The sequence below is a fragment of the Heterodontus francisci genome, chromosome 4 (genome assembly GCF_036365525.1).
Source record: "Heterodontus francisci isolate sHetFra1 chromosome 4, sHetFra1.hap1, whole genome shotgun sequence".
In the NCBI taxonomy this organism is placed as follows: domain Eukaryota; kingdom Metazoa; phylum Chordata; class Chondrichthyes; order Heterodontiformes; family Heterodontidae; genus Heterodontus; species Heterodontus francisci.
This window is the reverse complement of record NC_090374.1, coordinates 37,990,715-38,007,481: the sequence shown is the minus strand read 5'-3', so window position 1 is coordinate 38,007,481 and position 16,767 is coordinate 37,990,715. Positions and strand designations below refer to the sequence as shown.

The 16,767-nt window shown below is 45.9% G+C and overlaps 1 protein-coding gene across 1 annotated transcript in view; it reads left to right on the top strand.

The window, feature by feature from the left end:
* LOC137368965 (uncharacterized) overlaps positions 1-16,767 on the top strand; it is a 98,842-nt gene that overhangs the window by 62,752 nt on the left and 19,323 nt on the right. Inside the window, exons 10-13 of the mRNA XM_068029357.1 lie at positions 3,547-3,715; positions 7,035-7,236; positions 8,663-8,793; positions 9,602-9,762. Of these exons, the coding sequence (XP_067885458.1) occupies positions 3,547-3,715; positions 7,035-7,236; positions 8,663-8,793; positions 9,602-9,762 (663 nt within the window). The remainder of the gene's footprint in view (positions 1-3,546; positions 3,716-7,034; positions 7,237-8,662; positions 8,794-9,601; positions 9,763-16,767) is intronic.

The following is a 16,767-nucleotide window of genomic DNA, read 5'->3' as shown; positions in this document are numbered from 1 at the left end:
TGGAGGCTAATCTCTTTGCCCTCTGTGCCTGTATTGCCCCATCCGTTTGGATTCTCAGTACTCCCCTGCCCTCTTGATCAGGGCATCCGTGACCTGCCTTATGCAATGATGTGCTGCCAGCTGAGAACTGCCACCAAGGTCTGCTGCTGATCCTTGGAATGATCCGGAGGCAAAGAAGTTCAAAGCCATTGTGAATTTTACACCTACTGGCAAGGCCTGTGAGTCCTGAGGTGATCTTCAATGAATCACAGCATCACAGAATTGTTACATTTAATAAAGCCCAGGATACTGTACGCTTTATTGACCACTATCTCTCCCTGTCCTGCCACCTTCTATGACTTATGTACATATACACCTAGGTCCCTCTGTTCCTGCAACCCCTTTAGAACTGTACCCTTTATATTGTCTCTCCCTGTTCTTCCTACCAAAATGAATCACTTCACATTTCTCCACAGTGAACTTCATCTGCCACTTATCCACCCATTCCACCAACTTGTCTGTGTCCTTTTGAAGTTCTACACTGTCCTCCTCATAGTTCACAATGCTTCCAAGTTTCATATCATCTGCAAACTTTGAAATTGTGCCCTGTACACCAAGGTCTAGGTCATTAATATATATCAGGAAAAGCAACGGTCCCAACACTGACCCCTGGGGAACTCCACCTCAAACCTTCCTCGAGCCCGATAAACATCCATTAACCACTACTCTGTTTCCTGTCACTCTGCCAATTTCATATGCATGTTACTACTGTACCTTTTATTCCCTGAGCTATAACTTTGCTCACAAATTTGTTGTGTAGCATTTTATCAAATGCCTTTTGGAAGAGGGCACACGTCAGAAACTATCTGCCTGGATAGACATAGCCTCTCACAGCACTGGTGCTCTGACATTTTGAGGTAGCTTATTCTTCAGCGGTACACCGTTTGCTGAAGGTATCACCTTTGTGGCCTTCCTGCCCCACGTTCGTTAACTCTGTGCTCCTCATTGCCAGAGGTCTGCATCTGCTGCTGCTCCTCATCGCTAGTTGTGCCTGTCTTATTCCCACATCCAGGTCTGGCCTGGCTTGCCATCAGCTCGAATGTCAGAGCTTCCTGGATCCCCCTGTTATGCTCCCGTGATCCCTGCAGGGACATAACCCCCCAAGTGCCCTAGCGCTTGCAGTCAAATGCTCAGGGAGCTTGGCTTACATGATGGCAACTGTATGACAATGCATGAGCGTCTCTCCTAAGCTGTCCTCTTCCATGCTGCCTAATGATAATCTCCTGCGGCCACAACTGGCTCCCCGCTGCGTTGCTGCCTTTTCCTCGTAGATGTGCTTGAGACCCTTCCTAATTTTTGTGCCGCCATTCAAAAACCACAAACTGGCCCTTTGCAAGCTGATAAATAGCTCGCTTACATCAATAATTAGTCATCTGCCATAATTGGGCAGGTTGCTGGGTCCCGCGTGCTGACATAATTTCCAAAATACCTGCATGTCGGGAACACATTAGGATTCTGTCACGCCACTCGGCAGTGCAAAATTGTGGGCCTGCCCATCTGTATTCCTGCCCCCACCTCGCCTTGAAAATTCTGCCCAAAGTTTCAGTGAGAGAGCTGTCTGCAGAGACAGTGGACGCATTAGTTGTGATCTTTCAAAATTCCCTAGGTTCTGGAACAGTCTCAGCGGATTGGAAGGTAGCAAATATTAAAGGAATGAGAAAGAAAACAGGGAACTGCAGGCCAGTTAGCTTGACATCGGTCTGGATTTTGTGCAGGAGGCGGGGCTCCCGTTGCCCAGCCGAAAATGCGAGGGGAACCCCGCCTCTGCATTTTTTCAGCCCCTCCAGAGCGATCCTCTGGTCCTTTGGGGTGAAAGATTAAGGAGGCGGGATTTCATCCCTTTAAAGACTTAATAGGGGCAGGGGTCCCACCCCCAAGAGCTGCCAGCCAATCACATGGCTGGCAGCTCAGCAGTGTCAGCAGCATTAGCAGGAGCAGTGGCCACTGCCGGTACTGCAGAGGCCTCAGACCCAGGCCCAGCCCTTGAACCCCAGAGAAGAGGTAGGTGGCGCGGAATCGACAAGGCCATTCCGGAAGGCCCAGGCAGAGGGGTGGTGGGGGGCTGGACGTTTGGTCCAGGGGGAGGGGGGCCCCGGAGGGTGAATTGGTTCCTGGTGGGGGATCCTCCATGGGCCACAAATGGCCCACGGAGGAGGCCCCCCCTCCCAAGCCTGCAGGGAGGACGCCTCGATTTCCGAGGAGGCCATCCGGGAAGAGGCCCTTAAGTGGCCATTAATAGGTCACTTAAGGGCCTCAACTGCCCTCTGGGCAAGAAGGCCATTGTCGGTCTATCCCAGCGTCAGGTTCCATAGTGGCTGCTGCCGCTCCGATTCTCTGGCCCCTCCCCCCGCCACGAAGGCCAACGTCGGGAGGAGAATAAGATCCAGCCCATCGTAGGGAAAATGCTAAAGTACATTATTAAGGAAGTGGTAACAGGGCACATAGAAAATTAGAAAATTATTTGACAGAGTTAGCATGGTTTCATGAAAGAGAAATTGTGTTTGACAAATCTATTAAGTAGCTAGCAGAGTAGATATAGGGGAACAAGTGGGTTTAGTATATTTGGATTTTCAAAAAGCATTTGGTAAGGAACCAAATAAAAGGATGTTAATAAAAGATAAGAGCTCATGGAATTGGGTACTATATTAGCATGGATAGAAGATTGGTTCAAGGACAGAAGACAGAGAGTAGGAATAAAAAGGGCATTGTCAAATTGGCAGGCTGTAACTGGTGCAGTGCCGCAAGAATCAATTCTGGGGCCTCAGCTATTTACAATCTATATTAATGACAGATGAAGGGACTGAGTACAATGCAGCCAGATTTGCAGACGATACAAAGCTAGGTGGGAATGTAAGCTGTGAGGAGCAGACAAAAAGACCCCAATGGGACATAGACAGATTAAGTGAGTGGGCAACAAGGTGGCAGATGAAGTAATGTGGAGAAATGTGTGATCATTCAGTTTGATGAGATGGCACCTGGAGTACTTTGTACAGTTTTTGTCTCCACACCTAAGGAAGGATGTGTTTGCCTTAGGAGCAGTGCAATGAAGGTTCACTAGATTGATACCCAGGATAACCTCTTTGAAATATATAGGATTCTGAGAGGGCTTGATAGGGTAAATGCTAAGAAGATGGTTTCCCTGGCTGGGGAGTGTAGACAAGGGGTCATATTCACAGTATAAGGGATCAGACATTTAGGAATGGGGGTTGTGAATGTTTGGAATTCTCTACCCAAGAGGGCTGTCAGTCATTGAGTATATTCAGTCATTGAGTATATTCAAGGCTGAGATCGACAGATTTTTGGATACTAAGGGAATCAAAGGATATGGGGATATAGTGGAGAGGTGGGGTTGGAGTAGAAGATCAGACATGATCTTATTGAATGGTGGAGTAGGCTCCAAGGGTTGTATGCTCTACTCCTGCTCCTATTTCTTATGTTCTTAGGGGAATCTTTTCATTAAACTGTCACAGTATATCCAGTTGAATAATGGATATTTCAATATTTCAGGGGCATGCCTTGACTTGCATTTCTGCCTGGCAGTCTGTAATGGAGAGAACTTCCTGCGAGTGTGGAACTTAGCTTCCAAGATAAATGATCAATCATTGAGTGTCAGTGTGAATAATATGAAGAACATTGAAGGGATTGAAGAAATTACTCCTATGAAGAGCTATCCTAGGTAAGGTTACTGCACCTGCCATTCGATTAATTGAGGATGTTTTTATAAATTTACCAAATGGCGTTTGTTTGTGGAATTGTTCTACTATACATTGAAGATGAAAATGTGAAAAGAATGTTTCATGTTTGAATCCCTCCAATCAGGTTTCTGTCCTGCCACAGTACAGAAACAGCTCTTATCAAAGTCATAAATGACATCCTATGTGACTGTGACAATGGTAAACTATCTCTCCTCGTCCTTTTTCACCTGTCTGCAGTTGACCTCACCACCTTCCTGCAATGTCTTTCCACCATCATTCAGCTGGATGGGACTGCACTTGCCTCCTTCTATTCTTATCTATGGCTTCTGTTCCACTCCCACACTGTTACCTCTGGAGTCCCCCAAGGATCTAACCTTAGCCCCTTCCTATTTCTTATCTACAAGCTGCCCCTTGTCGACATCATCCAAAACCACACCAGGCTGAATTTCAGTTCCAGGGTCCCGATCCAAACGATGGGCTGAATTTCAAGTTGGGAACCCGGAAGTTGCTGTGTCAGGACCCTGGAGGAGATTATCAAGGAAGTGGCCAATTAATAGGCTGCCTCTGGGAGCACTGTCCAATTAAGGACAGTGGGCGAGTTCCACAGCTGGGAGAGCCAGTGGGAGCACCTTAGGCTCTGGACAGTCAGCAGCCCCAACAGGAGAGGTGGATGCGGCTGCTGTAAGTGGGAGACCGCCTGAAGACTTGTAAATGAGACAAATTATACTCTAGCCACAGCTGCCAGGCTATCATAGTGGAGGGGGAAGCCCTCCACAGGAGGGCCTGTGGCCGAGGCTGTGGTCTTCACAGCCCAGCAGATCCATATGAGACTGCTTTGCAGGATGCACCTCTGGCCCCCTCCCCTGCCCCACCCACCTGGGCCTACCAATTGGCAGCTGCCACCATTCCATCTACAGTCTCCAGCCGCATTAGGAGGGGCATCCATCATCTGGAAAATCCAGACAGTGTGTGAAGAGTGCCCTCAATTGGCACTTTAGTTTAGTTTAGTTTAGAGATACAGCACTGAAACAGGCCCTTCGGCCCACCGAGTCTGTGCCGACCATCAACCACCCATTTATACTAATGCTACACTAATCCCATATTCCTACCACATCCCACCTGTCCCTATATTTCCCTACCACCTACCTATACTAGTGGCAATTTATAATGGCCAATTTACCTACCAACCTGCAAGTCTTTTGGCTTGTGGGAGGAAACCGGAGCACCCGGAGAAAACCCACGCAGACACAGGGAAAACTTGCAAACTCCACACAGGCAGTACCCAGAATTGAACCCGGGTCGCTGGAGCTGTGAGGCTGCAGTGCTAACCACTGCACCACCGTGCCGCCCACTAATTTAACTTTAATTGGCCTAATTGGCTAACTGCTGCTGAAGCTGCCGAGCTGAAATTAGGCCAGAGGTGGGAATATGCACCAGCATGTCGACCAATAATAAGAAATTACCGGCATGCCCACCCCCCAAACCTGTCTTCACCTCGGAATGAAAATTTTGCCCAGCATCAGTGTCCACCTGTACACCGATGGCACCAAGCTCTACTTGAACAACACCTCTCTCGACCCCTCCACTGTCTCTATTTATCAGACTGCTTTTCCGACATCCGGTAATGGATGAGCAGAAATTTCCTCTAACTAACTATTGAGAAGACCAAATCTATGGTCTTTGGTCCCCGTCACACACTCCATTCCCTCGTCACTGACTCCATTCTTCTCCCTGGCAACAAGATTGCTCACAGCCTTGGTGTCATATTTGACACTGACATGAGTATCTGACTATATATCTGTGCCATCACCAACACCTACCTCCATCTCTGTAACATCACCTGACTGCACCCCTGCTCAGCTCTTCTGCTGCTGAAACCCTCATCCATGCCTTTGATACTTTAGACTTGACTATTCCAGTGCCCACCTGACCACCGTCCCATGTTCTATCCTGCATAAACTTGAGCTCAATCAAAACTCTGCTACCTGTGTCCTAACTCTCGCAAGATCCTGTTCACCTATCACCCCTCTGCTCGCTGACCTACATTGGCTCCTGGTTAAACAATACCTCCATTTTAAAATTCTCTTCCTTGTTTTTAGATCCCTCCATGGCTTTGACTCTCCCTATCTCTGTAATCTTCTTCAGCCCTACAGACCTCTGAGATAACTGAGCTCCTCCAATTCTGGCCTTCTGAGCATCCCTTATTTTAATCGCTGGACTATTGGCGCTAAGCTCTGGAATTCCCTCTCTAAATCTTACTGCCTCTCCACCTCTTTCCTCCTTTAAGATGCTCTTTAAAACCTAACTCTTTGACCAGCTTTTGGTCATCTGCCCTAATATCTCCCAATGTGGCTCAGTGTCAATTTTGCTTGATAATGCTCCTATGAAGTGCCTTGAGTCATTTTACCACATTGAAGGTGCTATATAAATAAATGTTGTTGTTGTCGTTGTTGAAAAGAACAGCCAGTGTTGGAAATTCGAACTCAAACAGAGCTGTTGGAATCTCAGGTCTATGAGCATTTATATGAATGTTTTAGGCCTCTTCTGCTTTTGGCCTGGGGACCTCATGGTGGAGTGGCAGAAAGCCAGTCAGTCCTCGGGCAGCAGATTTGGAGGGCACCCTTAATGGTGCAAAGTTCCTGCCCCCACCATGGTAACCATTTCTATCCTCCCTCCTCTTCTGAGATGCTCCTTAAATTTACCTCATTGGCCTAGCTTTTGGTCATCCGTCCTTGGGTCTCCTTTGGCTTGGTGTCAATTTTTGTCTGATTGTGCTTCGGTGAAGTGCCTTGCAACGTTTTACTTGGTTAAATGCAAGTTGTTGTTGTCACCCTTGAGTCCTTATGAAATGCCAAACCAAAATATTATCTTAATCTTTCTGATGCATTCCAACCAACTGTGCCTTTGCACCATTTTCTGTTTTTATCTTGTGAGCAGTGTAACACTGCCGTCTGCAATAGGTTGAGTCAGACAAATGTTGATTCTGATCAAACTTGTTTAATAAGTTAATACTTATAAGCTAATACTTACCAAAGTCATACTCACAAAGCTTTTGCTAATCTGGTAAAATAAGTCTTTCTGCAGTTCTTCACAAATTACAGAAACTGCCCAAAGCTTTGGGAATGGGTCCTTGAATATATGACGGAGAAGGGAACCCACATATAATTTTTACCTCCATATAGAAACATTAAATAACACTCCATTTGTTCCTAAAGGAGGAAGTAAAACAGGTCTGTAACTCATAACTGTTTACTGATTTGATTTTTTTGTTTCAAGATGTTACCCCTGTTTCTGTTTTAGTTATGTCGTGTGCATGAGCTTAAATGCAGGAGTCATATCCGTCTGGAACACAAGAAAATCCAAGTATAAAGGACGAGCAGTCCTGATGGAGCGGGGGCTGATTGAAAGTACAAACACTATACTGGCGAGGGATATGAAACTCTACATCCTTTCAGATAAGGGCACAGCTACTTTCACTGAAACACCTAGGCCCATTTTTCAGGTATTTTATTCTCTTTGGCTGCTATAACGCAAAAGTATATACACTATCAGTCTGGACCTCACGTAAAATGTTGCAGCTTGTGTAACTCAGTGGGTTAGAGCTTGACTTTGGTGATAGTGTAAAACTGATGCTAGCAAGTCGGCAGCCAGCTTTACATCTCTCCTGATATTCATTTCCACTGACTTCACTGGAAATGAAAATCAGAAGAGATGTAGAATGGGCGACAATTTGGCATCAAGGTGCAGCTCACCAGATTCAGCAAAGGAAAACGGGCTGGAGCTTTTTTTTTATTCATTCATGGGGTGTGGGCATCGCTGGCTAGGCCGGCATTTATTGCCCATCCCTAATTGCCCTTGAGAAGGTGGTGGTGAGCTGCCTTCTTGAACCGCTGTAGTCCTTGTGAAGTAGGTACACCCACAGTGCTGTTAGGAAGGGGGTTCCAGGATTTTGATCCAGCGACAGTGAAGGAACGGCGATATAGTTCCAAGTCAGGATGGTGTGTGACTTGGACGGGAACTTGCAGGTGGTGATGTTCCCATGCATCTGCTGCTCTTGTCCTTTGAGGTGGTAGAGGTCGCGGGTTTGAAAGGTGCTGAAAAAGAGCCTTGGTGCGTTGCTGCAGTGCATCTTGTAGATGGTACACACTGCTGCCACTGTGCGTTGGTGGTGGAGGGTGTGAATGTTAGTGGATGGCATGCCAATCATGCGGGCTTCTTTGTCCTGGATGCCAGTGGGTGATGTGGGTGGGAATCATGATTGTGGGGAGTGGGAATCCCAGAGCAGCAGGGACCCAGATTATTTTTGTGATCGCTCCAGGTTGTGAGGCCCCACTGCTCCTCTGAGGCCCACTTTAATAATTCAAGACTTACCTTTGCTGACCCTTTTCCCTTCCATTGCCCAGGAATTAGTCAAAACCTACACTGCATGTTCCTGTCTATTTAATTCTTGCTCTGCATTTTAAATCATTCATCATGCTTGGATAAAATGCTTTTGTCCAATGAAGTATGGGATCACTGCTGTTTTCTTACCAGTATAGAACTGCAAATCTGAAGATATATTAGACTCAACTGACATGATAGACCATAATGTTCCAAAGCTTTGCTAGTTAAAATCAACATATGTTTGTACCTCATTGAACTAAGTTTCATTCTGTTTGCCAAGATCAAATAATTATCTTTCACAAAATTAGGAAATGCGACAGATGCACAACTGTTTAGCCATCTTCTTTGAAAAGAAAAGACAAGCTTTGGAAAAGGCTTTTCGCCATATCCATAATCAGAAATGATAGTTGTTGTTATATATTCTATCCCCTCCACATCTCAAGCTAACTTAACTCTTCCTCACACCAATTAATTTCTACCCTCAGACACACAGATACAGATGTGAAAATGGCATTTTATGATTAATTACTTTGTGTTTACTTCAGACACTCTTGATGTATGATCTTCTTAAGAAAAAGTTCACGAAGAAGTTGACTGGTCTGTATATTATCCCTAGTCCTAAACATGAATACAGAATCCTGCCGGGGGATCTGCTGCTAGGGTTATCTGAATACAGGTGAGGATACACTTACGGGTGACAAATACTTTGGAATGTAATACTTAGCAAGGATGAAAGTTACCAAAGTATTCTTTTTCCCCAGTGTTGAACAAAACATAATCTAATGACAGGTTTTCGTCCTCATAGAAATGTAGCTTGTTTTGCTTGGTGACTGTGAAATATTAGCCCTTTGTACAGTAAAATCTACATTAGGTCAATGGCAGGTTCTGTTAGATACCCTCCTTCGGAACACTTGTGACAGGATAGATTATTTTCACCTCCTCCATTTTTACAAGTTTGCATCTTTTTTCTGTTTGCGTTAGTCAGTCAGGACATTTCTCCTTCCTTTTTGATGCTAGGCCTCCGTATGAGTTTACAGGGGTTGTGTAAGGAATATATACAATAAGTTGTACACACTTTAAATTTGTGCTTGTACATTTTAAAAACAATATTTTTTTTTTAGCCCAAGACATGGGATCAAGATTGATTACTAGTGAGAGTAACTTTACACTGAGTAGCTGGAACAACATTGTCTCCAGTTTGTACTGATTTTTAAGAGAGGTTATTGTTAAAAATACTAACATCTGTCATCCTAATGTGTATTCGTGCAAGGAAACTGGTCTGAATTTTAATAATAGATCATAAGATTAGATTTAAATCCAAGAATGTTGGTGATTGGGTAGATTCCATGACAAAGTTATAGAAGGTCTGTGGAATGGCCTCTTGTTCACCAATTACTTTTTATATTCTTGTACAAACAAAATTTGTAAAAACATTTCTTTTTGAACAAAATGAAACCATAATGCTTACTCTTGTTTGTGGAAAGAGATCACCTTGTTATCTGGAACCTGAAGACTGGATCTATCAAGGAACGGATCCGGCCCACATACAAAGACAAACTTTGCTTAAATGTCTTCCCTTCCCACTCAAAGGACAATCTCTACAAAGAGCTTCTGGCCAAGAGAAAAAAAAGAAGAGAGACAAAAGGTAAAGATATTCCATGCTGTGTTACGAGTGAGAATGTTTTATGCATGGACAGAAATATTTTAAGTTGATTATTTCAAATGAACACAAGCCCCGCCATCTATGAGACACCTTGGGTCTTGCTGCAGAGTATAAGGGGGAAGAATTCTGGAACTTACGCATTGACTTGACCTTTGGAAACGGGATGAAAATCTAATGTTAATGCAGTGCTGTAGTAATACTGAGTGCTGTTTGATTCAACTTAGTTTCATTCAGAGAAAAGAATATTGAAAGAGTACATGATTAAAATAGTGCAAAGCATAGATAATGCATATGAACCATCAGAGACTGGGCTATAAAATGAAGAAGTCTTAAAATGACATTAAAGGTTAGAAGAATGTTTGTCTCCATCAATGCATATTTGGAATTTGGGAAAACAATCAATATGATGTTGATTAATTCTTCCAGAAAGGAATTGGGTGAATATCCAGTTAGGGATGAGATTGAAGATTATAGACTGAAGTAATCAAATACTTGGTGAAGCAAAATGTTTCCTGTGCTATTAGATTCATGGCAGTTTGTAGAAACCTGAAGGATTAAATATCTACAAAATCTCTAGGTTTGGTGGGATAGATATTAAAGAAAGAAATTAGTAATGCTTTGGATTTTTTTTAGAGCTCTGTAAATGCTGGAATATTCAAAGACTGAATGATAAATGTAATTTCAATGTTCAAAAAAGGAGTAAGGCACAAGCCTCCTCATTACAGACCAGTTCCCCTAACATTCAAGTGGGGAAATCTACTCTATCGCGTACTACATCTGAACATTTAAATAGTAGTTGTAGTTTACTTGGGCTTTCAGAAGATGAACTGAGGCTGGTAAAGCTCATGGAATAGTTGACACATTGTCTGGCTGAAATGATGACTAGCTGGGCAACAGGAAGAGAATGCTGAGTAGAAAGTTCTCAACATGGAAAAAATACTATGTGAATTCCTTGCCAGGGTTGTCTATAGCAATAGTATTACATTTGTTAATTATATAAATCTCTGTAATGAGCAGAAAGGAGATTGTCTGTCTGTTTTCAGAGAGGCCTGGACAAATTGCAGATTGGCAATTTTGGCAAATGGATTTTAATGTGGATAAATGTTGGTAGTATAATGTACGTAAGAAGTCAGTAATCGTAAACATACACAAAACATGAAAGGGTTTTATTTTAAGTAGGCACCTGGGAAAGTCCATTCCCATATGGATTCTTAAAGGAGCAACACAACTAGAATTCAGGAAGTTAAAGGAAACAAACTGCTTAAAATAACTAAAATAAGAAAATGAAAATCGTAAATTGTGAATGAAACAAAACCATCATGCAATTTCCACCAGTCACTGAAAGCACCTAGTGAGCCGATAGATACCAATGGGTGAGAAATTGGTCTTTGTCACTGCTGCAAAAAGGGCTTGCAGTGAATTGAGAGCCTGTTTTATAGAATGTTCAATTTTCTTTTCTTTTATGTAGGAACGTGAATGCGATGAGAAGCAGGAGTGCTCCCTAGGCCTCCTGAACCCCATCATTGCCTCTTCCTCCCAGCATCAGGATATTAACCCTAACCCTCCTCCCTGGCACTAAGGGACTGTTCTCTTGCATGCCCAGCAGCTTCAGGCTCAAGACCTGATGAATGATTTCCCTCTCCTATCAGCATTGACATCACTCCTGCCAGTTGAGGACAGGAGGCAGTGCTGGAATATTTAAATGAGGCCCAGGCATTAAAATAGCTTGACCTTAATGCTGACCTCCCCAGAGAGGTGGGCATCACATTGTACTCCCCACAGGGGTGATCCTCAGGCTGTAATCCTCACAGGGCTTTCCCTCTCACCCCACAACCCACCCACACTGAAAGTGCTAATGCTAAATTCGACTCCACTGTTTCTGAGCTGTGAGAGCCAGAAAGGCCCGAGGAACAATCCTCAGCTTGTATTGAATTAGCTAACCTCAAATGGCTGCAGCGACCCTGCTTTGGAGAAGGAAAAATTGGCCAGTTTCTCCTCTTGATTGCTATAAAATCGCAGTGCATATGTGTGGGCACTGCGTGAGGACATCATTGAACTTGGCTTTAACATCCTTGCAGTAACTTAGCCTTCTGACACTCACTATCAAAAGGTAAATTTAGATAGCAGCTAATTGGGTGAGGTCCTGGTGGGGACCACTGACCATGAGACTGTTGCCTGGTAGGGAGTTAACATCTTCGAGGGGAGAGGAGAGAAAATGAGGGAGAAAGAAAACAAGAATGAACATCACCTAATGAACATGGTGCTGGTTTTTCTGAGTGTCAGGCACTGGGACTAAAAGGTAGTTTGATTGTTCAGAACCATACTGATGTACAGAGGCCAATGAACATGGGTTTGCTGTCCTAATCATGAAGCAATGGGGGAGCTGGGAAAGTGGGCATGGGGGAGTGGCGCTCCCTTTCCATTGTGGGTAAGAGCCTGGTCGTCAGGTGCAAGGCACTCTTGTTGTTGCTGTACATGGCACAGGTCTGGCCCACGCTTCGCTCCTGCGCCACTTGAGCCACCTTCCGCTTTACCTGGAGATTGAAAATTGACTGTATCCCCAGGGACAAGATGTTCAAACCTCGAGATAAAAGGGGAATAAAATGTAACCAACGTCGCCCTCATCCTGATGGCCTCCTTTGCATCAAGCTGTGTGTCAACTGCGGTACGCAAACACCAAGTGTCACTACATGCCGAGATTCTATCTGTCTCCAGCATTACGAAGGATGGGTCTGGCCATGTTTCCGCAGATAGTTCCATTCAGTTGGCCCATGCCGTACCACCTGTCACTTGTGGGAAAGTTTGTGCAGAAAAACACCTTAAACCATAAGTGCATCAGGGTCCTCAAGGTCCTGCAGGAAACGAAGATGGTGGATCCTGTCGGATGGTTCCCCATGCAGACTGTCAAACTCATTTGGCAGAATGCCTCGTCACCAGAACTTTCAAACAAACACCAAGATGTAGCTTGACTGATGGTGAGAAGGGCCCTCCTCGTCAAATCCTTCCTGCATGCCCAGAATCTCACCGCCTCTGCACGCTGTCCTCCAGGCGGCTGCAGTGGGGAAGAGACCATTGCCAACCTCCTTCTGGAATGGGCCTTGAATAAGCAGGTCTGGAAAGAGATGGAGTGGTTTTTGTCCAGGTTCATCTTGAGCATCTCCATAAGCAGGACTCAGTGCTCTGTGGACTGTTACAAACATATAAACATACGAGCATACGAACTAGGAGCAGGAGTAGGCTATTCAACCCCTCGAGCCTGCTCCATTATTCTATAATATCATGGCTGATCTGTTTGTGGACTCGACTCTACTTTCCTGCCAACTCCCAATACCCTTTGACTCCCCCGTTTGTCAAGAATCTGCCTTAAAAACATTCAATGACCCTGCTTCCACCACTCCCTGGGGAAGAGAGTTCCACAGACTCACGACCCTCTGAAAGAACAAAATTCTTCTCATCTCTGTCTTAAATGGGAGAGCCCTTATTTTTAAACAATGCCTCCTAGTTTTAGTCTCTCCCACAAGGGGGAACATCCTTTCAACATCCACCCTGTCAAGTCCCCTCAGGATCTTATATGTTTCAATAAGATCACCTCTTATCCTTCTAAACTCCAATGAATACAGACCCAACCAGTCCAACCTTTCCTCATAAGATAATCCTCTCATTCCAGGAATCAGTCGAGTGAACCTTCTCTGAACTACTTCCAATGCAATTATATCCGGTCTTAAGTAAGGAGACCAAAACTGCGCTCAGTACTCTAGATGTGGTCTCACCAATGCTCTGTACAACTGTAGCAAAACATCTCTACTTTTATAAAAGCAAAATACTGCAGATGCTGGAAATCTGAAATAAAAACAAAAAATGCTGGAATTACTCAGCACTTGGGTGATCGCTTTGCGAAACACCTCCGCTCTGTCCAAAAGCATGACCCTGAGCTTCCGGTTGCTTGCCATTTCAACACTTCCCCCATCACCCCCCCCCCCTCCCCCCCACCGTTCTCATGCCAACATTTCTGTCATTGGCCTGCTGCAGTGTTCCAGTGAACATCAATGCAAACTCGAGGAGTAGCACCTGATTAGGCACTCTACAGCCTTGCGGACTGAACATTGAGTTCAATAATTTCAGCACATGACTGGCCTTTTTAAAAAGACTGCATTTGTTGACAACGCTATCGGTAGGTGCCGCTGTTTTGGCACATGCGCAAATACAGCATGTGCCACTAAAATGTCACAGCTTGCGACTGTAGCAGCTGCCAGGACTAAAGATGGCCGCTGGTCAAAGAATCACACAGAGGCAACCTAACAAACACGTGGCAGCATACAATGGCCGGAGTGAGAGAGTGGAGCGGGCCGGGGAGAGCAGCGCGGGGGGTGGGGAGACCAGCGTGGGGAGAGCAGCGGCGACGACGATGGTGGGGGGTGGGGGAGAGCTGGGGGGAAAAGAGGGAGGGGGAGGGGTAAAAGAGGGAGGGAGGGAGGGGGTGAAAGAGGGAGGGAGAGAGGGAGGGGGAGAACTGGAGGAGGGGAGGGAGGAAGGGGGAGGGGGTGGGGGGGGGGGAGGGCGGCGGTGGGGGAGAGTGGTGGGGGGGAGGGCGGTTGGGGGAGGGGGGGAGCAGCGGAGCGGAAGAGGAGTGCCTTTTTCTGTGCATGCGCCATAAACACAACAGCAAAAGACTTACCGGCCAGTCCCTGCACCCGGCGACACCAAGATCTTCGGCTGCTCGCTCCCCGCGACTCTCTACGGCCTCTCGCTTCCGGCCCTCTTCATTCAGCCATTCCCTCCAGTTGCGGATGCCCAATCCAGTTGCTTTCTCCCCCACCCAGTTGCTTTCTCCCCTACTTCTCAACAGTACTTCAGGCATTGCAACTGTCTGGTCCCTGCCTTTTGCATGCTCCCTCTCCCCACCCCTCCCCGGTCTCCCTCTTCACCCACCCCTTTATCCCCCTCTTCACCCACGCCTCCCTCTACCCCCCTACCTGCGCCCCCTACCTCCACCCCTCCCTCCACCCCTCCACCACAGTTGAATATCTGAAGTGCAGTTGCAAAGTCGGGGAAATAGCATCCAAAACAAAACCTCAACAATTCTGGTTTTAATTATTGAGAAGTTTTATTAAGTTCATTAAGCATCCGAGGAACTGCTGTGCATGGATACATGAGTGTTGTGTCCAGCATTCCCGTGAGACAGACAGGCCGAGTCTCTGCTAGGCACAGCTAAAGAGATTGTTCCTGGAGAGTCTTGTGGTGAATGAACGCTTGGCTCTCTATTCCACTACTGTATTGTCCATGTGAAGAAGGCAAAGTCACAAGACTCTGAGCTCAGTCTATTCTTGGTGAATGTTCCCCAGGCGCATCCCAATGTGCATTCCCAATTCATCCATAAATGTAATGTTCCTTTCCACATCGTGACAAGCTCTGCAGCATGATCCAGTTGCCTTCGTTGCTTGAATGCTGACCTTAAGTCTCAAGGATTGTTTTCTCGACGGCATGTTTCACACGAAAAGAAATAAAGCAAATCAGAGTCAGAGCTTGCCTCCCTCCATCCACTGAAATTACTGTTGTGCACACCTTTTTAAGTTCTGCAGTGAAGGCACCAATTGATAACGTCGCCAATGAAGCACTTATTACCCACCTCAGATGCAGGAATCAGCACATCCTTGCGTCCTCTCCTGCACTGCCTCCTTTGCTTGAATGCCGTCCTTAAGTCTCAAGGATTGTTTTCTCAAGGGCACATTTTACATGAAAAGAAATAAGGAAAGAACAGGAATGTCAGAGCTTCCCTCCCTCCAATGAAATTACTGTTGCGCATGCTTTATGCTCTGCAGGATAGGCATGTACTGATAACACTGCCAATGAATCACTCAGTACCTCAGCTGTAGGAGTCAGGATGATGTAACTGTCCCTATCTCATGATGGTTCAATGCTGCTCTCAGGGAAAACATGAATGATGTGAGGGTGCTGGAAAAAGAAGCACATTTCTTTTGGACTATGAACATAAAGCAGGCCATTTATACCAGCTGTTCCCTGCTAGTGGTTATGCTACTCCTGCGCCTTCCCATACGCTCCCATTTAATCCTGCCTACTACTATCAGCATCACCTTCCATTTCTTTCACTCTTACCTACCTTTGCCTTAAAGCAACACTGAGGATGGAGAATGGTGTGGCTGCCCTCCCACCTCACCAGTTGTGTACGCAGCAAGAGCATTCACATTTGTGCTACCACTGGACACGGCATGAGGTGGCTGTGTGTCCATGTGCACTGCTCGGATGGGTGCAGGAACAGGTGACTGTGTAACTGAACAGCAAGGAGAGGGTACCGCAGGTGGGGGAAGTGGAGCTTTGAACAGGCAGGCATATGTTCAGGAAGTTCAGGAAGGCTATTATGGGACCACACAGGATACATGAGATGAGATAAGAAATACAGAATGCACTCCATTGAAACGTTACAAAAACGAAAGTGACCGTTTAGATGGAAGGTTGTTCGCTGGACTGCAGCACATGTACTGCCTGCACACAGCAACTTACAACAGGGACTGGAGCACATGCAGTGCCCCAGACAATGGAAATGTTTTCAGAGCAACTTACCTTGGAACAATCTCCTATGTCTAATAAAAATGAAGCAAATCTCCAAAACGACTAAATAATTGAGATAAAATGCGAGAAAATGCCCGACGAAACCTCTGCTCCTTCCACTTTCAAAAACTCGCGCCGAAGCTTTGACGCATGCGTGAATATCGGAAGATTGACGCATGCGTGAATATCCGGTGGCGTTGCATGAAGCGCATGTGCAGAGGGCAACCTGGCGCGCTGCCCGAGGAAGACGACGTAACGCGATGACGTCACCAGCGCATGCGCAAACTGGTCCTGGCGAGCCGGTACGCAGCACATGCGCAGAGAGCAGGAGACGGTCTGCGCATGTGCGCACCGCGGCGCAGCCTGATGACGTCGGCGCTGGCCAGCGTTGTCAGGAATCACTTTGTTTTAAAAAATATT